At 40.1% G+C, this 26,455-nt stretch overlaps 1 protein-coding gene across 2 annotated transcripts in view; it reads left to right on the forward strand.

The window, feature by feature from the left end:
- The window catches only part of RERG (RAS like estrogen regulated growth inhibitor), a 97,163-nt gene that overhangs the window by 62,690 nt on the left and 8,018 nt on the right, over positions 1–26,455 (forward strand). For both annotated transcript variants that reach the window (XM_086886067.1, XM_086886068.1), the window contains exon 3: positions 14,998–15,054. In XM_086886067.1, the coding sequence (XP_086742193.1) occupies positions 14,998–15,054 (57 nt within the window). The remainder of the gene's footprint in view (positions 1–14,997; positions 15,055–26,455) is intronic.

A 26,455-nucleotide genomic window follows, 5' to 3' on the forward strand; every position in this document is an offset into this window, starting at 1 on the left:
GCTGGCTGTGTTTGTCCCTGTCAGTGTTTGCTGTCCTTTCCACTGGGGTCCTACTGACATTTCTCGCTTCTTTCTCTCTCTCCTGGTCACAGTAAATTGCCTCTGGTTCCACACAGGTATTTTCTGTTAACAAATAAAAAAGCTCAGATTTAAAATGAACTGCTTTTTACTTACATTAAATAGGGAAGGCCTAAATTTGGCTTTTATTTTGGCTGGTAAACTATTCACTCTGCAGCACAAGTCAAAGCTGGTGGTTGCTGATTCTTCTGGCCCCTCATTTCTCTCATTTCTTACTCAGATAAGCAAAGTTTTCTTAACAATTGCCTGTGAAAGAACTTTATTTACTCCTTGGGCTGCCCCTAACCTTCCTACAGCATGCCAAAATTACCCTGCCTTCTCAAATATCCTTAGCATTTGTGAAAGCTGAATATATTCTTAAATGTGGACATGAGCTCCTTGCAATTCTTTACCCCAGGCACAGAGTGGGGGTCCTCCAAATTGTAATTCAATGCAGGAACCTAATCTATCAACTAGCCCAAAAAATCTTGGAGAAATTAGCCTTGTGAGGCCAAAATAGCAAATAGATCCCTGACACATCTTAGATATCAGCCTAGGATCCGCAGCTTTCTTGAATTTAGCTGATTGTGCAGGTGGCCAAAGACATGTTTCATGCCTGTTAAATAAGATGGGTGCAAAGCTTGGGCACCAATTTATTTAGAATGAAAAACCTGGTTCGAAATCATTTGAAACTTCATAATGATTTCCAAGCTAAGCCTAAGGAGTGCCTCTCTTACTTGTCTTCTTTTGGGTACTGCCAGTAGAATTTGCAGCTGAATTTTCACTTGCAGAAAAAGCATTGTTTGCATGATTACCTCTGAGTAAAACCAAACCAAAATTGCATCAATTCAAGTCCTACTGGAGAGAAACATAAGAAAGTTTACCTACTACCTTATCTTTTCAAATGGAATGAAAGTAAATTTAATTTGACATAAGTCTTAGTCCTGTCTTCCTTGCCTGTGCTGGAGAATCAAGACTCAGATACAGAAATCTAAAGACCTGTGGGAAATATGGCCAAGATTATTTGGATGAGGAAAGGGAAAGAAAGGATGTGAGGACATTATTACTAAGAACTAGCTCAAACCTTAGTTAGCAGAAATGGTTTTTTGGGGTTTTTTTGTCTAATGGAAAAAGAAGGGCAGAAGAAATATAGATCAAGCAGAATAAAGGGGAAGCTTGCCATGAAATTTTATGTAAATTTGAAATATTTCAGGTTTTCTTTCACAAAATGGGAGGGATCACTGAGAGGGGAATAGCCTAAAATGGCAACATTTCCATGAATAATGTTCCAATCAAATTCCTACTGCCAAGGGCAATACATGTAAGCAAAATATGCAATAATGGTAAAAAACTTCATTTTTTTGGCATACTTTTTCTACTTCCGTCATAGAACTTCAACCACCCTGCCTTGTCCCCTTCTCCCCAGCCTGTGATTTCACTAAACCAGTGTTTCCACCATGAGCCATTTGGCACAGACTCCTGGGTGCCACCACTGTGGATTAATTCATTAATTGCCTGTCGTGATTTACAGCATGTCCATCTGCCACTCCTAAGGCAATCTGGTCATGGCCTGTGGCAAGTGAAATTCAGTCTGGTGAGGCAAAAAAGCAGCTGAATCTACTCCTGGCCAGCAGTTCTTGCCCATGTTTCCGTGTGGTTGTGGATGTCTGTGGGATGTGGTTGTACTCCTCTCTTGGAGGCTGTTTTTGGTAATTAGCTCAAAGATCTCCAGGAATGAATAGATGAGGGCTTTGGCTCGGTGAGAATGGCACAGAGAGGCAGGTGAGCACTTGGAGTGATGCCTTGGACCAAAACTGGACACTTGTAAAGTGTCTGCTTCCAAGGGATCTGCCAGCACGACCCACAGCAAGTGCCTGGAGCCTCCTGCAGTTACTGGTGAGCAGTACTGGTGGGCTACTGGTGGTGACTGGGATTCTCCCCACCAGCACCACCCAGACAGCTGTGGAAGGGCCAGGCATGCAGGAGAGCAATTAAACATTAGGGAGGAAAAGTAGCCAAACAGTTTTTGAGGACTTCTCCACCCAAAAAGTCAAAGATTTGGCCTAGCAGTCCTTTTCCCAATGATTTTTTGAAGTGTTGTAGTTTAGCCAGGTTTCTCAAGAGAAAGACCATGAATGGCATAGGAGGAACTTGAAATATTCGTGAAATGTTTGCAAGAACCCTGACAGAGGAGACACTGGGGAGATGAGAAGCTCTCTCTTTAGGAGACCACTCTACAGTTCAGGAGCTTAAACCTTAAGCTAAACCTCCTTGTTTTTAGCTTGTTTTCAGTCTTAACTTCTTTCTTGTATGCTTGGGTCTGCTGCCCGTATCAATTTGAGAAGATCACTTCTCTCATTGCACCTAAACAGCTCCCTGGGGCAGGAGCTACCCAAAGAAAAGCTTTGATGACTCCAGTAGGTTGTGCCTCAAGGCTGCATTAAAGGAAAGAGGAATTCAGCTCAAAAGTCATCCCAGAAACAATCCCAGCTGCATTGAGCAATGGCAGGGCACTTCCCAGCTGCTGGACAATTTACCAGCCCAATCCAAAATAGCCTCCTGATGCGTGTTTCTCTAGAAATAATTTCAGTGGCATGTGAGTTTTCTTCCCTTTCATCATCAGCTTGATTTCCAGGAATGTTTTTCTTATTTTCCAGCTCTCTGTCTCAGTGGTTTATCCCATGATAGCTTGCATTGGGCCTGCTGCTTCTCTGCTTTCCCAAACTCACAGTCCTGCTCTTATCTGCTCTAGCAATGCATGACATATCTTTGTGTGTTGTACTTTATCCAGTTAAAATGAGAGTGTGCTGTTTGCCCCATTTCTGGCCAGACCATGCTCCTTGCTTTAGAGCACTGAATTATTCAGCTCCTCTTGCCACTTTTCTCAGGCTAAACCTGGGAGGGAAGGGAATTCAGAGAATGGGGTGGAATACCAAAATTCCTGCTTGAGCTGTGATCTGGATAAGGATGGTGAGAGCAGGAGCTGCTGCCTTGACTGCTCATCCCCCAGGAGCAGGATGGAGGAATGCTGCTGGGGGGCACAGGAGGGGATTGCTGGGTTTTACTGTCCCCCCATAGGGCTCCAGTCACTGAGGCTTCATCACATCTGCCCTGGGGGCATGAGCAAGAGGTGCCTCAGCCCTCCCAGGTGCTCTTCTACCTAAAGAAAAAAGCCTCCAGGGCAAGTAGAGTTTAAAGACCATATCTCTTCTGTATGAAACCAAAACAGTAAAGAAGGTATTTCAGACTACTTTGAAAAATAACCCTTGCTCCTGTAAAAAAGGCCAGCCAAGCCTTCAGCTTTGGCTGAGCTCAGATGGAGCTGAAGAGTTCACCCCGCAGCAGAGATATTTTGTGAGACCACAAGGCTCATCTTTATCTCCTGGGGAGGCTAGGATGCATCAGGAAAGTTAAAAATGCCACCTAAATTTGCCTCCTCTTTTAAAAGCAATAGAGAACCAAGAGTTATTGACTATTCTTGCAGTCTGTAAACAGCTTCTAAAGGTACATTTGTGAAAACATTGTTTCCATCCAAGTGCTATTTTTATTTCCAAAACTCTCCTGCTCTGTCAGTGTCAGTCTACCTGCAGTGATAAAACATCTATCCCAGCAGCAATAGCCTGACACACAAGTTCTAGATGAAGCTGAGGATAGGCCAGGGAAACTAAAGACCAAAATTTTAAACATCTGCTTGGAGACTGAAAGAGGAAGACAGGCTGCAAAAGAATTTCTAGAAATGCCCTAGTGTAAGAGAAGTCTCCAGGTGTAGCAGCAACAAACCAAATAACAACAAAACCAATGAAAACAAACAAGAACCAAGCAAACAAAAACCCACAACAGACCAGTTCTGGGGAAGGAGCACCTTTTGAATCAGGTGAATTTAATTAATTCCACATAGAGTCCTCCCTCACACACAAATGAATCATTTTGGCTGGGTGGGTGCCCTTGGAGAGCTGCAGATTGGGGAGTGACAAGAGACTTGGTAGGCAGGAATGGATGGGATTACACTGGGAAAGGGCATCCAACACCCTTTAAATACCCTTTAAATACCCTTTAAACACCCTTAAAACACCCTTTAAATACTACTGGGCATCATGCTGGCTACCCCTCTGCCCTGCCAGCCACAATAAAGGTAATCACCCATTCCTCTGGGCAAAGCAAAATGTAAAGCAGGGAATGTAAACCACCTCTTGGACTGGTTCCTCACTGCATCAGCTTTCACTATGAGCAATTGGAAGGTTTTTAACTTGTTAAATTGTAGAGTCCCAGGGCTGTGTTGCTTCATGTCTCCTAAGATGTCATCGTGAGCAGTTGAGCAAACGCAGATTACTGCAGTCAGTACCATAAATATGTAATATTATATTTATATAAATATAAATAAATGTATACTGCTCCTTTCAACTGCTGTCAGAGAAAGTGGAATTGTTTACATGCTCTCTGCTCACTCTGAAAAGAGCATGGGGTGAAACTGAGGAAGTGTTCTTAAAAGGAAGCATTACAAGGAAAACTTAACCGTGAAAGGTTTATCACACCCAGAAAATAATAGGATCTAATATCATCACAATTGCAAACTTCCTTAGAGCTCAATGATCTCTGAGCCCCTGACACTGTTATCCACTGTGGTGGTATGTACCTACCAAGCTTCAGGATGGAGGGGAGGATCCTTGAAGGGAAAGATGACACAATCCCCTTGTAAAACTGCCCTGGGGTCTTTAAAGTCCCCCCAGAACAAACAGGAACTTGGTGTTTTCAGCCTCATGTAAAAGGAATGAAGAAAATCCCATCACTAAGGTCACTTCAAAGTGGATAAAGCAACCACTGACCGAGATAATGACTGGAAGAGCCCTGAAGATATGACCTGTAATATTTCTTATCTGTGTAATTTCTATGGGCAGGAGAATCTCACACAGATAGCACCTCAGACTTTTGGGGCATAACTCATTATTCAGCATGGATAAATGCAGAAAATCTCCCTCTTAATGCAGACTTTTAACTAAGTACAGCTAATTACTCAGCAGAGAGCAGAGCAGCACTCCCTGTAGCTCTGGGGAAGCAGGGCCAGGTCTCCTGGCAGCTGTGATCAACATCATAAACTAAGTTATGTTAATCCTCCAAGTTTCAGACTGGAGATAAGGCAGAGGTTTTACAGCATCCATTATCTACTACTGTCTCTTTTATTTTGTTTGAAGACATGAGATGTTTATTAGCTGAATGCCCTTCAGCACTGAAAATGAAAGCAGGAATTGACCATTTAAATTTAGATCATGCTTCCCCCCCGTCACACACACACATAATTTTAAAGTTTACTCTGAACAGTTCCCAGGATTGTGTGTCCAGATTTCAAGCAGAAGGCTAATAATAACCCCTACATTATTATAGGCACCAAATGGGTGCTAATAAAACTGTGGTTGCAGCCAGAGATAGGAGATGATCATTGTTTATCAAAACAATGAATTAGTTTAAATTAATTTAGCGCTGTCACTAGCACTTGGAACCAAGCACAGCACTCTGTGGTGTACTGACTGGACCACTTAGCAGTATTTATCTCTGCCCATTATAGTCTTGTAGGAAATCACTGCTTCCAGGATCTGGGGTTAATTAATCCTCCTCCTGACAGGGTTTGTATGGGATGAGCAGCAGTGTGAGCCCAGATCACCAGCTGGGCTTCAGACATGAGCAGCCTTTGGTCACTGGTGATTTATGACTTGGCTCTCCACCCACACCTGTTCCTCCAACCTGCTCAACAAAGAAAAGTGATGCTGGGGTTGTACACTGAGATCTCAATTCCATCTCCTGTAGGGTCACTTTTCTGCCACCAGGAATGATCATCTCTACAGCAGGTTAGGAAACCTTTGTTCAGACCGAGCTTTTGTCTTCAGCTAATCATTTCTACACTTTGAAACAGAATTATTTCTACCCTGAGAATGATGTGGCCCATAGCGCTTATTTCACTTCACTTTTTGCTTGTAGCATTTCTATCATTCACTTTTATCATTCTGCAGCATTGCAGACTATTGTGGAAATACCTCTTAAAGAACTTCTCTGCTGCTCCTGCTGTGTCTCTTCATTCTCCAGGTGTAATGGAAAAGCTGTTTTTCCTTAAAAAAAAAAACAAATTAAATTGCTGGTACAAACAAAAGTCCAAGATTCCAGGTGGCAAGCAAATAACAGAAGCAGGTGTCTTCAAAACACAGAGAAAAGGAGAGGGGGGAAAAATAAGCATAGCTAAAATATGAGAAAAGCTTATTTTGAAAAAGGTGGGTCCCTGTAAATATTGTGCACTGTGTTACAATGCTGTAACATTTCTCAAGGCTTGTGTCATCAGGCTGATGAAAAAAAAAAGAGGATCATTAAAAATCCATGAGTCAGTTTTCAGTGTATTTTCCTGCCTTAATTCCTCATCTTCCTGGGACACAGGCACCTTCCATGCATCCATCAACAGATTCAATCATCAATCATCCATCAATAGGGTTGGTACAAACTTCTGGTGCTCACCTATGCTCCTTTGCCAAAGAAAGGTGGAAATTGCACAGGACACACGATCTTTCAAGATCTTCCTTAATATCCTACTCTAGCTAGATTGCAATCACAGTGCAAAACTTTTCCAGGTTGGCTGAGGTTTCCATGGAGCCAAACCCAGAAAGCCAAGGTGTGTGTGCAAAAAAAAAAAGAAGTTTATCACAGAAAAAAATCCAGGGAACAGCTTGTTTTTAATTTGATGCAAGCTGTAGTTTCATTTGATATAGTTTACATCACTGAAAGCAAGACAAGAAAATTATTATAGTCAGGCTGAGGAGAAGGGAGTGACAACTAGTCTGTTCAGTCTCTGACCACTCAGAAACACCCAGTGCTGTCTACCAACATATATATATATATAATAATATATCAAATACAGGGCCCTGCCTCCCTTTCTGCCATTTCTAGTCACCATTTGTGCTGATCCATACTCAGTGAAACAAGGGCAGAGCAAGGCACTCTGACAAAGGTACTTTTTCTGCTGAGAAGATTGCAAGCACAGGCAGTGCTCCAGCATTAATGCCAATGGCTTTACTCAAGTGTGCTGACTCTCCTCTCATTCAAGCTGACTCACTAGAGCCTGATAAAACTATATTTTTAAGCATTCTGAGTTACTCTAAGCCTTCAGCCTTAAGTAAGTTGTGACTTTCCAGCATGGCTTTGTCACAATATCAAAAAAAACCCCTTTTGCTGCTGGCCAGAGCAGCAGTCAGGAAGGTGTTGAAGCAGCAGCTCTCAGAACTATCAAGTCCAACAGGAGGCAGATTGGTTCCTTGAGTTGCTTAGGAACATCCTCTTCCTCAGGTAGGGCTGGGATTTGTGGCCAGGTTGCTGCTGGCAGTTCTCACAGAGCATCAGTCCCTACCCTGGCCAAGGGCTGACACACAACTCTCTTTAAACTTGGTTGGAAAAATTTCTTCATCTCCTTCATCCTGCATCTTCCTACTCCCTGGGAAAGTGGTCTACATGGGGATTAATAAGGATGTGGGGACATCCAGCTTCACTTCTCTCCCCTTTCTTCCACTTCTTGCTGTTCATCTCTTGCCTTCTGAGCATGGGAGAGGGAAGGGAGCAGGGGTCAAAATCTGGAGGAGAACCTAAAAAAACCCCCCAAAAACCCCACTCTCCCACAAAACAACAACAACAACCCCCCAAAAAACCCAACAGCAATATCATATCACCACCAATACCAAAAAAATCACAACAAATCAAAAATTCCCCCCTTCAGCACTGGCCATGGTTTTATGACCACTCTTTCTGGTGCTCATGTGTGCTCCTTTGAACTTGCAGCTCCACACCATGCTAGGAGCAGCTCAAGGCATCTCCAAAACATCCAAAATGACTTTTTCCTTCAGGAGTGTCATTTACATTGCCTACACCTTGTTTCAGGCTCAGCTCTGACAGAGTAAATCAAGTTTGAACCCTTTTGGCACACGGGAATCAGCAGAAGCCAAGGAGCTGGTGCAGGTTACAGCAAAGAAAATGTGCCTTTGCCTTCCCCCTGCAACAGTGACACCTGGAAAAAAGGATCCAATTCATCCCCCAGATTTCTCCAGTGTGATACAAAACAGCAGTGAATAAAAGAATAATCAGAGGCTGGTAAAGCTGGGTTGGTTTGTTTCAAATATGCAAATTCCTAAATTCTTTGAAGGCAGACAGTGAGGTGGTGAGTAGTTCCCTTTGAAAATCCAAAAACTTAACTTCCTTGCAACAAAATGGCCTTTCTGTTCAAAATACATTTGCCAACAAAAATTCATTCATGTAAAAATGCTTTGACAATAACCAGATCATCCTGCCATTGAAAGCATTATAGAATTCCCTCTTTTTCCTTCTTAAAGATGGCAAACTAATTTGACCCATAAAAAGAGAGTGAGATGTTTTCTAAATTCAACACCGGGAGAAATGTAAGGAAAAGAAAACACAAAAAAGTTACAGCCATGAAAATTTTGACCTCTTGCCACTTTCTTATTGAAGTGTTGGGTTTTTAAAGAAAAAAGCTTTCTACCACTTCTTTATTATTATTTTTTTCCTCTCAGATAAATCTAACTTTTTAAACTTTTATCTTGAGATGGAGGGTTGGGTCAGTGTCAAAGTTTTGTATTGAGAATCCTGTTCTCCTTTGCCTAGTGTCTTTCAAAAGAGCATGGAGATCCAAACCTTATCTTTGTCAGTTATCCAGAAAAGACAAAAAGTTATTTGTGTATGATTTCATCCCTAAAATTTTCCCTACAACACCATCACAAATATATTCTGTCTCAGCCACACAAACATCTGGAGGTGCTACCACTAAGTGTGTTTTGGAAAACCAGATGTGTTAGCAATAGCACACCAGGAAGTTTAGGCTTCCCAAAAGGGGTGACAGAAGAAGTTACACAATGAAGTCAGGAGAGAGAAGTGTGGATATTACCCTAAAATGATCAAAGCCATTAGACACACCAGTCTGATCATTTATCTTTCACATGAGAGGCAACCTGTGGAATAAACAACCTTATACTGAGATTGTATGTTATGGAATGGGGTAATGTAACATAAATTAAGCATCCTGCTTGAGTTCCATAGGCAGCAACCTTTGTAAAGAAATGCTTTGGGTACTGAAAGTGGTGGGGAGAACATTACTATAAAAATCCTCCTGTTCAGTGGGGATGAGATGAATGACCACCAATCAATAAAAAAATCAGGGGGGACTATCCAGAGGAGCATACAAGTCCAGGCTCCTATTAAGGCAGTTGAGATGAATATTTAAATACACTTCCATGGACTTCCAGAATTTCAGCTGAGCTGAATTTCAGCTGAGCTCCTTAAAACAGGTTACTTTTCCCCAGGCTCTTTCCACTCAGAAGTTCCTAAAATCACATATTTCCCACCGAAGCAAAATGCAATTACATCTGATATAGACAGAAATTGCCACTAAGAAATATTCCCCAAAGCCTTGTAGCAGAAATTGAAAAGTGACATGAAATACACTGACATTTAGTCAGGCTGGAATATGAATAACCTGATGGAGACTGCTAAAAACCAGAGCTGAGCAGGACTGTGGTCTTTGTCTGGTCCACAGTAGGATACTCTTTCCAAACAACTTGAGAAAAAGAAGGTCAGTTGTTGACATCTAATTTATCAAACTACTGAATTATTATCTGAAACAGCCTTTGGAGTCCTACTGCATTCACGTTCTGCATGTAAAATATTATTCACTGTAAAGATAAATCCAATGTACAGCACATAATACTGTACATTTGAAAGCTTATTAGTGGTTTTGAAATAATTGAACATGGAATGGTGGTTTCAACCATGATCCTGCTGTTGGAATTGAGACAGATATTTGAGACTGGTATTCCAGTCCCTTTATATTCCACCAGAACAAAAAGACATTTGAACCATTCTTGGTGCTCAGATTTGAATCCCTTACCATTAGCAATGAAGAAAAGGGCTTGCATGACACATTTTGCCTCCTGAAAGGCAAAAGCACCACATTTCATCACACAGCTGTCCAATCTTGGTCTGTATTTACAATTGCACATGTACACCTGTATATAGACACACATTGTCTATATAAATTGTATATAAACTGCTATGTGGTACATATAAGAATATATACATTTGGTATTTATATTTAACTGATCTTTATATATTAAAGTATACATACTTTTTAACTTATATTGGCAGTCAGTGGAGGACCTCCCGGTGCTGTTAAAGAAAAAATATAATAAACAGGATTTTTTTCTGAACAGCTTACTGCTTAAGACAGTGACTTAAATATGCCTAAAACGTGCAGAGTTTGAAACAGAAGGGCAGTGTACAACAAAATATTTTTGTACTTCAAGTTCCCCCTTATTTTTCTCTCTTATTTTTCTCTCCTTATTTTTCTTTCTTATTGACCTTGCTTTGCTCCATTAGATTTACTGTAGGAAAAGTCTCGTTTGCTGCATCAGATCCCAACATCAGAAGTGGCCACAGTGAGCAGAGGAAGAGAGGTTCCAAGGGAATGGAAAACCATTCTCATGGTTTTGTCTTTAAAACAAACCATTATTTCCCAAAGGTGGACACAGGGCTGCAGGATGAAACTCACCCCATCTTCCAGGGGCACTGAAATTCCAGCACATAAAGAGCCCCTGAGAAGGTGAATGGGGGATGAACTCTCTAACAAAAATACATATTTTAAGAAAAAGTGAAATGCTTCAATTCTGAAAGTGCCTTTTGATCATTATAACCTTTGGGTTTTACCACACTGGTGGTGTCTCTTGCCAAGTGTGGTTTACTGATGACACATCATCGTGGCACCAGGAATGGATTTGTTGATAAGTTAAATAATGGGACTACTTTCAGACCATTTTTATAGCTGAAAATTCTCATGGCATAAAAGAGTCATCATGCAGTTATTTCACTGTGGAAAACTGTTATTTTTCTTAGAATAACTTTGAACTCTGTAACTTTTTGGGACGGGGGTTGTTTTTCAAGTAGAACCCTGCTTCCTTTCTTCCCCAAAAAACTCAGCTTGTATTAGCTGGAATGATACCAAATCCACAAAGATATGTATTCAGACAGATTGTAAATTTAGCTAGAGCATTTTATATGGTACTAAATCCAAAGATCTAAAGCAAGATGCAAAATATCACACACACACACACACACACACAAAAAAAAAAAAAAAGTTCCAAAATATATGGGTTGGGATTTTTAAAGCTGAGTAAGGGACTCAGCCACACAAGTTTGAAAGAAATTGATTAATTATGTGGTTGATAATCTTGATTTATATGCCAAGTTAAATCCTGGTATAACTTCATTGTCTTCAGTGGAGTTGCACTGCAAATGTATTTGACAGATAGTCATGATTCTTCTCCAAGAATAACTTCTAAGGCAGAACTTTTAAACATGAGTGAATGAAAGCCCTGTGCCAAGTTCTACCCTAATTTATGCCCTGTACAGAACAGCTGACTTGGAAGCCAGGGTGTCAGGAAAGGCAGAAAGAGACATGAGTCTGTTCTTCCTTTGCTGGGACGTTACATCAATTCCCTCTGGTGATGGTCATGTCTCCAAAAAACACAGCGGGAATCCACAAGAGTTTGTTGGAGATTCTTTCCTTCCAAGCCTGCAAGTTCTTGTGTTTCACAAGCTGTAAGTGAGCCTGGACTCATCTCAGTGGAGGGCCATGAAATTCACTCCTATTAACAACTGCACCAGGCTGAGTCTTGGCTGCTTCAAAATGAGTTTGAGGAACAGCACTGGAAATGGCCATTTTAATATGAATATTGCAATTAGTCAATTTAATCAGAAAATAATGTGTTTCAGACAGTCTCAGTCTCAGTGTTATTTTGAATCGAAACCCAGCATTTGGATTGGTTTTCTTCAACCTGTTGGGCTCGTTTTGGGCTCATTATTAGCATTAAACATGGCCTAAGTAAAACTGACTGGCCAAACAGCTTTGCTCAGGTGAGAGGGAAATAATGCCCATCTCATCTTTCATGCAACATTGCTGAGGACATGGGGGGATTTTATTGCTTTGCCCAAAGCATCAGTTTAAGCCAGCAGCAGGAATCTGACTGCTCCAGCACTAAGTCTGGTGAATTGCTAATGTCCTCACTCCTGATTCCTCTGCTGGCAGAGTTATTTTACAGAAAAGTGATGTAATCTGGCAGTGGGTGAGCTCAACATAAACAGTGTGGCTCCACAGCGATACCCCTGCTCCAGGGGATCATTGCTGGGGCACGAGCCAGCAAATTGGTCTCCAGACTGACAGCCCAAGCACTTGGATGCCCTTCCCAGCTCTTCCCTCATCGTCTATTTTCAGTCAAATCAGGCAGCAAAGTCACATACATTTGTTTTAACACTCCACTGGATGTCAGAGGCCCATCTGCTAAGCACCCCTAATGGGGCCAAAATGAGGACATTTCCCATCCAACATAGTCTGCAGTACTTATAAACAGAACAGACTCTGGATCAAGAGCTGCTCACATTCCCCATCTGAAATGCTGCTAATCTTCAGCCTCACAAAAACGTGTGGAAGTGAAAAGCTTTATGGGATGTGCTGTGACCACTGCCATGAAAGAGAGCAGAAGTGTTTTGAAGGAATTGACTGGGTCAGAAGAAGGGAGGCTGAGCAGAGCCAGCCTTGGAGGAGCAGCAGTCCTGCCCAGCCCCAAGGTGTGTGCCCCAAAACTGACACAGAGCACGTGGCTCTGGAGCTGATGGTTCCCCACACACTGGGGTTGGGTTTTCTTCCCTTCACTGCGCCCACAGAAAAGAAAAGTACTTAAAAAAATCCATCATTGGCAGCAGTGCCTGGAGAGTGGCTCACTGTGCTCACACTGAGGTCTGCCAGCAGAGAGAAAATTGCCATCTGACTCTGCATGGCAGCCACCTCCCACCCTTCTTCCTTTAGTCCAGCTCCCTCCTAAACCTCTAATTATTTCTGTATCTGCGTGTGCTGCAGATAAATACAGCCTGGCTTCTCTGTTCTCAGCAGAGCTCACACCTGTGACCTCCAATTCCTCAGCTCTGCACACCTGCACCATTTCATCCTGTGGATGAAACTGGGGTTTCTCCTCCCAGCCTCGTCTCAGCCACTCCAGTCCAGTTCTACTCCTACTTCTTATGGCTTGTCACTTTCTATACTTCTATTTATATACTTCTATACTTTTACTTTTCTTATATTTCACATCCAAAATCAGCTCTTCTCCCTCTTTCCCTTCAGAGCTGCTGCTCTCCATGACCTTGTATTAGCCATGCTTGACAGACTTCCAGTCCTCTCCATCATTTCTACTCTCCTCTGCAGCAATTTCCATCTACAAGTGGAAGCACATCATAAATAGGTAGACCATGTTTAAGTATTAAATATTTGGACAGGTTCTTCTGCATTTTCTCTCTCTTCATTAGCTTGTCCTTCAGAGTATGGCTGTCAAAGAATAAATTTTTAAAGTCTGTGTGATTTTTTTTTTTTTTTAAATCTGTTTTAAATCATTTAAAATTTGTTTAATTTTTTTTCAATCTGTTTTTAAATCTGTCCTTGACAAAGATAGTAAGAGAGAATCTATTACTAGCCATTAGAGAAGAATCATGACCAAACTTTCAAAACAACAAGGTGCTTGAACTATTCCAGCAATGATAAAAGATGCAGAAAAAAAGTCTTGGTGGAACATCACCATGGATGGGAAATCAGCTATAAAGAGGTCATCTTCTTGTGCTATGACATTCAGGTTAAGGACCATGACTTGAAAAGTTACTTTGAGAATTGCCACATCTATTCTGAGGAACAATGAGAGCATTTCAGCAAAGCCCAAGCAAAAAAAATCAAAGCAGAATTTCCTAAGGAAAAACAGAAACTTAAAATAACACCAACCTCAAATTGCTTCTTGTGTGATGATCTCATTTCCTTGGGATCAGCTTCTTATTTCCCCTCTGAGTATAAGGCATAGCTAATCCTCTTGAAACTAATATTCTGATTGTCTGATTAAGCAAATCTTAATTAATTAGGTTTCTTCTGCAGACTCTTGCCTGATCCTGCTGTTGGGCATAGAAGTCTGGGTTGAAGGGCATTCTCCTGGCTTCAGTTTTGAAAAGAATCAGAGCTGGGTTTTACTGTCCACCTGCAAGAATGGAAAAATCACATGGGTCTGATGGCAAGGAAAAGTTTTCCTGCAGCTGTAATTGCTGCACTCGTAGGGAGTGCAGTGGGATCTCTGGCTTCATTTGCAGAAAGGCTTTTGGATGGTGTGCCACAGTAAATGATTCATTTACATCACTAGAAATTCAAAGCACTGCTTAGTTTTAAATTCAAGAATAATCAAAATCTGTATCAGTTGTTTTTAAAGGGTATGGAGGGATGGAAAAAACTAAATACAAGGACATAAGTAGCAAGACCTTAGCCTGTAAGCTGAAATGAAGAGCTACCTCTACGGTGCTCCAAAACCTAAACTTTTTTTTCTATTTCTATTTTCTTTTTCTATTTCTATTTCTTTCTTCAAGCAGGCAAAATGTGGAAGTTAAACTGTTACAAGGAAGGCATGCCAAAATAGAGAGGGAAGCTATTTAGCCAATTATTTCTGCCTTACGAGATTTACAATCCAAAGGCAAGTCATCAAGAATAAAATCATTCCAATCAACCCCATCACTTTAAAGTGTCAAAGCTGGTTCCAAAACCACCAACGCTTTTTCCACTGGTTATAGGATACCTGAAGCATCCAAAGTAGTGGCTTTAATGCTGCAAAAAGATTTTGGGTTTTTGTTTTGTTGCCCCCATCCAAAAGCGTGAAGTGGGCCACTAACAGTGACGAGTTCTCCAGTGCCCCAGTCAGCAACGCTGGCTCCTGCTCCCGGTTCAGGGGAGCTGCTACCTGTGAACTCACATGGAAAACTTTGCTGGGAGAGCTTGAAAAAATCTGTTGAGTTGATGTCTTGTCCTTCTCACCCGAAATCTCTTTGTCCCTCCAGCTCTCGTGGTGCGCTTCCTGACCAAGAGGTTCATCTGGGAGTACGACCCAACGCTAGGTAGGTTATGGTGGAAGGGTGGCATGGAATGGCACAGCTGAAGCAATAGGAATCACAGAGTTAAAATTCCAACCTCAGCCAGCCTCTAAATTTGCTGCAAAAAGCTTCTCTGTGGTCATTTGAAGCAGGAACAAATTGTTACCTACGATGGCAGAATAGAGAAGCAGTAACACCCAGACAAAGGCAGAGTTACTGTGTGGGGCACATTTCTGCCCACTCAGAAACCCACGGGAATTCTGCCATTGAAATAAGTTGCTTCAGTATTTTGCTCTTCAAATCATTTAGTGTGAGATCAGTTTTCTGCTTTTGAATAGCCCAAATGTGTTCTGCTTGAGAATAAGAAGACTGGGATACAGATCTGTATTCTGGAACAAATTCATATTAAAAATTCATGGTCAAAAAAAGGCAGGTTTTGACAGTCAGCCTTCTGTCCTGATGGGACACTCGTGGCTGGGTTCTTTCCCCCCTTGGACTGAGTTTGATGAGAGAGAGGCAGTTTTCTCTTCAGACTTGGTTGTTTATTCTTCTCTAATCTATATTACATATATACAAGGCACAAGGAGCTACATGCACTAAGATAGAAAGGTGCAAAATGGCCAACAAAGAACTTCTTCAAGGTTTTTTATATGTCCATTTACCCAATTAACAAATGCCAAGTTAATTATTTTTCTTAGTGACCCAATGACCCAACACCTGTGAGCTGCACTGTGGCATTTTCTATTCAATCACTCATTACTACCCAAAAACCTCTGGAAGAAAAGAAGAAAAGACAGCACCCTAAATCCTCCATCTTGCCTCTTATCTTCTCAACTGGCTTAAACCTTAGACTTTAACTTTCTCACCCAGTGACCTAAGAAAACTCTCTAATTTAACACATTTTCAGTTTTTCTATTTAACAGCTGTTTTCAGGGTGTTATATGAAATTCAGTGTTTTCTTGGTATCAGAGATAAGGGCACACACTCTGTGCCTCTGACTCCAACAGCCTACCTAGACTTAGGTCATTTTTTTTGCCACATTTTCCAAACACATATTCCCTCTCATTTTTGAGTGACCAGAGAGGGGAACCAATCACCTAAAGGCCATCTATCTACCTGTCCCTTCCACTGCTCCCACCTAGCCCTGTTGGGTCAGGCATTTTCAAGAAGCTGGCTCAGGTATCTCTTGTTGAACAGTTGCCCTGAATTAGAGGCTTCACTTCAAATCTGTGCCAAGGTCAATTTTCTTAGTATTTCTTAAATTACCATATATTTAAGTTCTCAGTTAGGATATATAAATGCAAATCCAGGCCAAGAAATCCAAGACAAGGCACTCACATCTTAGAAGGTGCCTTCAGTACCTCAGGACTAAGGAATTCACACACAAAGTAAAGGGTTGGAAAATCCTCTTTTCTCCAAAAATGTGTTCCTCTCTCCTTCCTAACGTTTCTTTGCAGGCTCCAAAGCAGATCATGCAGTTAAATATCAATTTTTTTATTAATGTTCTTTCCTCAAGTCTCATTAAGGAAATAGAAAATGCCATAAAATTGCACAACAGAAATGAAGTTTAATAAATTCCACCCCAGAACCCAGGCAGCCCTTTGTAAAAAGCAAATATACAGGATCCTACTAAGTATTTTTGTTAGGCAAAAATGGAGAGATGACAGATATCAAAACTCCCATCCTGGGAAAATAAATCTCAGCACAACCTGAACTCAAATACATTCTTTTATCTGCTGCTATCAATATATCCCTCAATGAATGAATTATGTGTCACCTGCCTTGTGCTGCAGAGTGGAATGTTCAGTGGAATGTTCCTTTAGTACTGCTGGTGTCAGAACTTCACATTTCTATCACCAGTACAGGATTCTTAGAACCTGACAAGAGTTGTATAAAGTCTTCTCTACCAGTTTAGTCCAAGTTCATCAATTTCTTGCAGGGCCACTGCATGCAAAAGTATCTTTTTTGCCTTGTTTAAGCACACAAATGAAGCTGTTAGCAAGCTACAAATCTTATTATATTTTTTTTTTCCCCATTATGAAGGCCCCATGCTCTTTTTGCTGTACAAGGCTTGACATTTATTTCAGCTTTACAAATGAATACAATTGCAAATTACCGTGCCCCTCAGGAATCTAATTGTCTTCTCTTTGCAGCACAGAAAGCTTCTGTGCAGGCAATAGTGTTATCTCAATAAACTTAAAAATTAAGTCTCTCTTGATTTACTGAATTCTATATCCCCATTCAGTTTAGAGAATAATATCTTAAATTATGTATTACAGTCATTGTGATGCTCAGGGCTCTGGGTTGCTCTGAAGAAAAGGTTTGAGAAATTCAAAAACTAATAAACTATTGTCAAGGAGTTATTTCTTAATCACAGTAATCTCTGGTAGAAGCTGCTCACCAAGAGATTGTTTTGTAAAGCATTATTTTGTCAAACTACAGATCACAATGGGATTCAAAAACAGGTGCTGGAGTGTTAGAGATGAAAAATTATCTTGGAATTGTAACCATTATTTAGGCCTTCAGAGATCAATCAGGAATAAACTGTGCCTTGAAAAGCTTTGAAAACCAGTGCCTGAAAAAAATGCATTTCTGTCTTTTAGCATCGTCATCCTGCAGTGATTTGGTGTCCATTTACCTTTTAAACATCTGTATTCACTGAGAAGTTTTAGCAGAACAGATTCATTTCTGCTCAGCAGTTCTGTGCAATATCTACATGCTCAATCAATATAAAAAATTAAGGTTGTGTCTGTGAGAATCATTTCCTCCACAGGGAGAAATGAGCAGCTTTGTCAAGTTATTCTAAGAGGACAGGAGTAAAACAGATGAAAACCATCCAGCTACTAAGCAACTGGAGGGTTTTGCCAAAAATCACTGGGGCTGTGACAAAAAATGTCAAATGTATGGTTTATTTCTTATGTCAAGTTTTCAACCACCCATTAGCCCTCTGATGCAACCAATCCCAAGATAATTCCTGTTTTTAGGAAAGCTTTCACCAAGTTGTTCAAGCTCTGAAGGAAATTTAACATTAACCCAAACTAAGCATCATATGAAAAAAAAAAAAAAAACCAACCCAAACCTCTTCCTCTTTTTATTCAAGGGAGGCACATTTTAACTGGGAAGGAAAAAACACACCTTATAAATATTCCTTACTATTCTAACCTGCCAGAAGAAAATGAAGGGCCCTATTTTTAGCAGCACCTGGATAGAATGTTGTACCACCAGGAGCCAAATTACCAACCACAAAATAAGATTTTTTTTTTTGAACCCTGCAAGCTTTGGAAAGCAGAGCTGCTACTGAAATCAGGGCTTTGCAGCTCTGCCACTTTTGTGCAGATGTTGGATCTGTGCAAACACTGTCAGGACAGCTGCATCTTCACTAACCTACTTCTCACTCTGCTTTTTATTTAACATTTCTCAGCCAGAGGGCAAAAACCACAGCAAAGGTCATTTTCTGGGGAGTGTTAACCCTCAGCCTCCACTTGTCCAATATTTCTGTTTAACTGGCAAGTCATTGTCACCATCTCAGCACAGGATTTTTGTTTGCTTTTCCAGAAGGTGCTGAATTCCTCCAGGTAAATTCCTCCCTGGCATTATCAAGGTGAATGGGTTTCCACATCCATCTTCATTTACAGTAAATTGCAGCTATCCCACATTTCCAACAGAATTAGATGAAAGAGCTCCATGTAGAAACTGGGCTGGAACTGCTCACTTTAAAAAATAAATGCAGTCTTTTACTAAAACATTAAATACATTAAGAATTCAGCATTAAAGTAGTCTTCTCAAATTAAATACACACTGAGAAAGGGGATTGTGTTCCCACCAAATTCACTATTTTTGAATAGTGAAAATAGTTGAAAATTCAATCATTTTGAACTTTTAGATTTCACCAATATTCATTAATGTCCACATGCTCTTAAATAGAACACAACCTGAAAAAAAACATGTAAGCAAGCTCGGTGTGATGTTAGAAGACCTCAAAATGCTTGGCCTGGGTTGGGCACAAGTGAAGCCACACTCTTATCATGAATGTGGAGCTCTGTGCACCTCAGTGACCCCAGGGCTTGACACCACAATTTTCAGGGAATTCAGCAGGGAATAGCTGCTCTCCCCAGTCCCAGTAAATTGCAATATCAGTCTGCATCTCAGCAATTCCCCCCAGGAGCTGCTGGCAGTGCCCAGAATTTAGGCTGCCTTTGCTTGAGCTCAAAGATGGAGAGATTTTGTGGTTCACTTTGATATTTAATTGATTTTAAAATTGGAGATGCTGAAGCAGAGTAATCAAGGGAACTGATAAATTTATTTTTTGCTTTTCCTGGGAAGCAAAAAAAGGAGGAGAAGGCCCAAAGAGCTGTCACAGGAGCAGACAGATAGAGGGGCTGCAGAGAACTTCATGGGTAGCAGCAAATTTCCTGCCTCCATAAGCCAAGACATGCAGGGAGAATCTCCTGGATCAAATGATGAAAGAAGAAAATTCATCATTGCTATGGCTGAGCGCTTTTAAAAATCATTTTTGCAGCATTCCTCTGAGAACAAATTTGTTGTTCTAAAAGTTGAGCAATTTGCTTTACTAGAAACAGAGCTGGGGAATCCAAGAATTTTTTTATTTTTTAAAAAACAACAGAAACAAACAAGAAAACCCTAAAGAACCAAAAAGGGGAGGAATTATGAACTCTGTTTTGTGATTTGTTTTGGGATAGCATTTTTATGTACAGCTGGGAGAATCACAGGGTTCCTGAGGCTCAAGGACTTAAACATCAATTTTTGCTACATAGGAAAAAAAACCCTAATAAATAAAACTCCAGGTAAATGCAGCAGACAGGCTCCTCAGCTCTTTTCTTTTTTCTGTAACTGATTTTGTTGTCTGCAGCCCCTCTGCCTCTGTGTCTCACCTATAAAATCCTTCATTTTACAGAAAGATTGTAAATCTTTAGAGTAACTGATACTCAGATTTAAGACACTCATCAAAGGCTCACAGGAACACCAAGCAAAGGCTGGATTTGAAACAAAAATCTACTTATATCAGCAAACAAGGAGATGATTTTTTTGTTGACCTTGATATTTTTGTTGACCCTGGTATTTTTGTTGACCTTTCTAAAAGTGTCTTGGCTTTCTCACACTGCCCCTAGATGTCTTTCTCTGGCTGTTCACACATTTCATGTGACTTTGCCAATCCTCTGAAAACTCTCTCTTAGCAGAGAATCAGTAGAACAGGACATGACAGACTGCCCTGTGTATGAAGGCAAAGACAGAAAGCAAAAGTTTAATTTAATTTGAGTGGGATAGAGAGAAGACTCTTCACTACTTTAAAGGAGTAGAGGTAACCAAAAGAAATAAGAGTCTTGGGAAAAATAATGATTTTTGCCAGGATTACTAGATTGATAGTGACATTTTTTTAAGAGCCTTTCTTCCTATTAGATCACAATTTCCTTACAGGTTTTTGTTCACTCTTTTTTCCTCCTGGCAGAATAAAAAAGTTGAGCAGTGTTTCTGTAAGGTCCCATCTAATGCAATCTACAGACAGCCCATAAGAGACCCCCAAACACGGGTGAAATGTGTAGGTACCAGGAAAGCAAGAAAGGTAGGAGACAAAGTTGTGAAAATTGCTTGAAGGAAGGAGACAAAAACCTCTCTTAGAGCCCTGAATTCTCCCTAGAATTTCTTTAGTTTAGAAAACTAAATCTCCTACAGATGAACTCAAGACTTGGAAATTACACCACTGTGGCAAGAACAGCAGAAACGACTTTGTGAAGGTATTTACACTGGCTAGAAAGCTTTTCCCACTGGAAAACTTCTTGCAAGGATGATTATTTTTGCATTAGAAGGGCAGTTTTGCCTACATCTATAGCTGGGGGCGGTTCTGTTAGCAAAACAGTAGAATTCAGGAGTCACAAGGAAAGTTTGGAGGTCCCATACATGATATAAATACCAATATAAGTAATAAATAAGTAATAAATAAGTAATAAATAAGTAATAAATAAGTAATAAATAAGTAATAAATAAGACCAATAATGCTGGCCTGTATTTGTTTTCTGCACTAGATAAATACAGGCCTGCATGAAGAACATAAACAGCAAAATTTGTTGTTTAGTAGGAATATATCAGGAATATATCAGGAATCTATCCAAACTGGCTTTCATCAAAATGTTTGAGAGCCAGAAACAGCTTTGCTGTGGGAATCAAGACCTCAGTAAAGAGTAGAAGCATTTAGTATCATTTATTATAATTCATCCTAGCAAGAGAAGATGCAAGAACTGTCTTTTGGGGATAACTCTGTGCCACTGAAGCCAAGATAAAGGGCTCAGGTCCAAACACAGCTCTCCAGAATTGTCTTTGCTGTCTGGTTTATTCAGCTAACACATTGTCTGGACAGCTGGAATACCATGTGAACACAAAGTGCTGATCCCTGGGATTGCCATGCCCGCTGCAGATCCCAAGTTAAAGAAACATTGCCTTTGTGCATTGTGGGTTTTTACTTTTCTTGACTTGTGGCTTACTCAGCAAGTTTGCCTTAACACCCCTGAAGGTTTAACTGCCTTGTCTCCAGCAGGAAAATCCCTCAGCTGAGGGAGAAACTGCCCAGACAGCAAACAGAGCTTTGACCAGAGCAGCCCACAGTCAAATAGGTGTTTATAAATCATTAACTGGTGGCCCCCCAGCCCTTGGGTGTAAAGGTAGACAGCCCTGGAAAGGAGGCAGCCTCCCCTGCCAGCCCTCTCCTCTTCCAGCTGCACTACAGGACACTGAAGTCTCCAAGGAGCTGGAAAATAACCATTTTATGTAGTCAGCAGAAGAGCAGAGAGTTTCTGCCCTCATCTTGCAGAGCTTTTCCTCCTGCACATTTCATCTGAGCCGCCGTGTTGACAGCTCCATCCACCTCGCCCGGCAGCGACGCACGCGGTCACGAGCGGGCTCTCAGCCAGGGTGGGGTGTGATGGTCACCAAAAATTTGGGGCTGGGAGGAATGGTTGGCAGCCCGTGCCTCAGGGACTGCCATGACAAACGTGTAGGCGCTTCATAAATCACCAGGAAACCGCCTTATTCTCCAGCCAGACTCCAGCTATTCCCATCCTCGGTTTTTATTGACAGAATTGCTCATTTCTTCCGCCTCGGTGCTTAAGGGATTCAGTCCTCAGCAGTGGAGGTTGTGCCTTCCTAGGCATCTTCCTGTGATCATTCTTTTCCTACATCAAAACAGTAGAAACATTATTTAACTTGATTTACATTTAATATGTTGCATCATTTTTACTGTGCTCTTCAGCAGGAGGAATTTATGCTGAATGTATTATAGCAATGAGTCATGAAAGTATTCCCAGTTTCTCTGAGGTGTTTCTGAGGAAATGGGCTCATATGGCCTAAAGCACCTTAAAACACCAACTGTGGCTTCTAAAATTCCCAACAAAGACTTGAGACGATGAGATTGTAATTGAGAGCAGGAACAGAAGATGCTTACAATAACATGGGAAGCAGTTATCTGAAAATGTGGTTTGTTTTCTTTCATGTGAGCCTCAAGATGAAGATATTCCTGATGCCAGTAATAAAAATACTGCTTTTTTACAGTAGCTCAACAGACAGCAAAACTCAGGAATGGGCAGTTCTTGCTGTAGCTACAGCTGCAAAATATTTTGCCCCTACTTTTGCTGCTCATGGTTTCCCAGATGTTTCAATGTTTCCCAGATGAGCAGAATTTTCCAGTGCTTGCCTCTGCACCTTCAGGAGAGACTTGTTTTGGGTGTGAGAAAAGTCTCACTGGTTGCTTTTCATTTGTGTTGTCAGAAGGTGAAACTCTTCACCAGCAAAGACTTCATGCTGCAATCAGACAAAAAAGTCCTAGCAAAATATGATTTATTTAGGTTTAAATTTATCAGGGGTGTCATTCCTACTGAGAACCAGCATCCCTTCCAAGTGTTGGCAAGAAAATTAGATGCAAAACAAAAAAACAACAAACCAAAACAACCAACAGCTGTTTAAACCTTTGAGCTTACTCCCTGATCTGGCTTTGTTGGTTTGGTTTTAGCATGCCCTGATGAATTCAGTTCCCAGGTACCTGCCCACGTTTTCTTTGCCTATCTCAGTAAAAGTTGAGTGAGGACAGAACCTAAAGGAAAGGAAAAGCAACATCACTTCTCAAAAGAAACCCATTCTTCACATGCAGCAGAAAAATCACATTTGCATGCAGCAGGAGGTAACAAACAAAGACATTTTTCATTGTTTTTAGAATCCTCTTCAAGAAACTATTCTACAGTTTCTGTTTGGAGGCCAGAGTATTATTTCTTGAAAATACCAACACATCAAGAAAAAATTATTATCTCTAGACTAGGTTTGTATTACCCACGTGTTCTACCTAAAAAGAGGAAATTCTAGGGATGCAGCAGATCCTCTCATGCCAAGGTGAGAACTTTATTGGGGCTATGTAAAGACTAGCCATCTACCTTCCCACTTAATTAAAAATAGCAAAATGTGATTAAAACCAAACTTCTCACTAAGCAGCAACCTAATCAAGCCTCATTCCTGCTGGATTTGCTGTCCATATTTCATGGAGAAATGGAGATTTCATTCCATAGCATCCTTGTTCCCCCATGAGTCCCCACAGCACCTGAAGCTTGTGCTGAGGTCACCCAGGAATAGTCTGTGCCCATCTGCATGGAGCAGGGACAGCCCCAAAGCCTGGCTTGTGCCTGCTGGCCCCACAGGGATATGAGTAGGGTTGCAATGCCTCACCAAGCCTCGATTTACACAGAACAGAAAGCTCTGAGAAGGAAGGAGGCAGCTGAGAGCAGCTCAGCCAGCACCGAGCGCCTCCCACGCCGCTCCTTTTCTGCTCGGTCAGATCAAAATCTTTCATCAGTCAGATCAAAACCTGAGTTAGTTTGGGAACACCTGCAGCACTGCACTCACAACCCTGACTACACCAACACATGGAGTTTGAGAAGAAACCCGTTTGCACATCCCCAAGAGGAGATTTCACTGCGTGTGGAGCAGGCTGGGGACTCCAGATTTGGGTGAAATTGGGACTCCAGATTTAGGTGAAATATCTCTGCAAAGAAGGATCTTCTTTCACACCTGTTTTGGTTGAAATCCACATCTGTGCAAAGAAGGATCTTCTTTCACACCTGTTTTGGTTGAAATGTGTATCTTGACACCAGGGTTGGTGCACATTGTGAGCACACAGCACCCCTGGTGGGGGTACAACCTCCTGCTGCAAGTTTTCCTTCCCCATTTCCTGACTTTTGGGGCTACACACGTGCACAACACAGCAGTGAAGAGTCCCAATTGTCAGAGTCACAGAGTTTCCTTTCAGAAATGTTATTTTTACTGGTTTTTCTCCTTTTACACATGATAAAAATGATGCAATGGCCATTCGTGGCATGTTGTTTGATGTTTAATAATAATTTTTAATTATTAATAAATGATATATATTTATTCTGTATAAATAGATAATATATAAATATGAATATATAATGTATATTATAGAATTATATATTATATATATATAAAATGTATAGATTATATATTATATAGAATTCTATATAATGTATAATATATCTTATATAGTTATATATACTTAATCTATATGTATAATATAGATTATATGTATAGTTATATATAATATATTAATAAATATAGAATATATAAAATATATTATTTATAAATATAAACTAAATATAAATATAAACTAAATATAAATATAAATATAAATATAAATATAAATATAAATATAAATATAAATATAAATATAAATATAAATATAAATATATGATGTGTTTTCATATATATTTATTATATATTCATATTTAATAATATAGAAATAATATAATATAATTAATAATATGATTCATATTAATTAACAATATAATCAATAACATTAATATAATGTTATATGTAATCAATAATACAATATTTGTATATATATAAATAAATATATATGAATTTATGGACAAATATAAATATAATATAAATCATATATATATATATATAAAATATTTATTTATTACATTATTTATTATAATATTCCTTGGGGGGTCGGTGGTATTAATGAATAAAGTGACCCTTGAGATTACACTACATTAGCATTAGAAATACGTTCTAGATACACAAAGTACTGTGTTATACTCTGGTACTGTGCTTAAAACAGTAAAACCACTGGTGGTGGCAAAATAAAAACCCTCCTGTAAGGTAAATAACAGAGGGAACACGAAACAGCCAGAGGCAAGCAAGAAAAATAAATTCTGCTGTGCTTTGAGGAAAGGAGAAGGCAGGAGAGGCTTTCTGAGTCAGAAGGATACACTCGACTTACAGGGGCTTTCTAAAATGTGAAAAGTTCCTGAAGCAGCAAAGAAATGCAGAAGGGGCCAGACCTCACCAGAGCTGAGTCAAGGAAAAGTTGGGAGAACATCAGAATTAGCAAAAAAACCAATTTTTTTTCTCCCCAATGAGCTGTCAAAGTCACTGTTCTCAAATGTGACAGGCAGGTGCACCTGATGGGTGTCAAAGGTTGCAGGAGTCTAAATGAGTAGTGAGGTACCAACAAAACCACCCCAAACAAGGAACAAGAACTTCTATTCTGTTAACAGAATTAATTATGGGGAGCTTTAATCTTTTAGACATTGCCATCCAACAGGATTTTTACCATGACTTAAAATTTCATGTCTGTTAGCTGAGGTTCTTGGTCTGAAAACTCTCCTGTAATCAGCACACAAAAAGTCTTTCCCCAGATCTGTTGCATTTCTTGGATTCACCTGGCTGAAAACCATCATTAGACCAAAGTTTCTTAAAGCATTTTTATATGTTCTTGTTTTAGTAACCTTTCTTGGCAAAAAAAAAAAAATCAACTAAAATTCTGTATGGAAAGAGAGGTTTTGTCTCTCTGTATTTAAAAATAACCAAGAGACCAGGCTGACTTAAGTTTTCCTGTAAAATATTATTGCTCCTGCTCAGCTGATTTATCTACTCCTAAAACCAAGAAACACCTCCCTGCAAACATTATCTTCTAGAGCTGTCATATCCAAATAAATACTGCTGGTTCAAAATAAACAAGTATTGAAAACAGCTTTTTACATCACTGTAAATATGACCCAAAACCTAGAAATTCATTCTCAGATAATAGTTTTTCTCTACAAAATACCATATTCTGAATATGTATAACATATTCTGAATATATATAAAAATACACTCAGAAAAACAGGATAAAACAAAGTTTTGAGAGATGAGCAGCCAAGTCTTATAGGCCAAAACTCTGTTAAAAATGTCACAGTGAGCACAGTTCAAGGATGTGATGATGGGATGAAGCTGTGACTGAATATTTTATCCACAGACAGTCTGAGGATCATGGGCTTCAAGGTTTTCCTTATATATTATTTTTTTCTGTTTTTTGTTGCTGTTTTTTTTTAAATCATACTGCTCAGAAGAATAGAGATATTTGTAA

Source organism: Cyanistes caeruleus, chromosome 4 (assembly GCF_971803275.1).
Source record: "Cyanistes caeruleus chromosome 4, bCyaCae1.hap1.1, whole genome shotgun sequence".
Classification (NCBI taxonomy): domain Eukaryota; kingdom Metazoa; phylum Chordata; class Aves; order Passeriformes; family Paridae; genus Cyanistes; species Cyanistes caeruleus.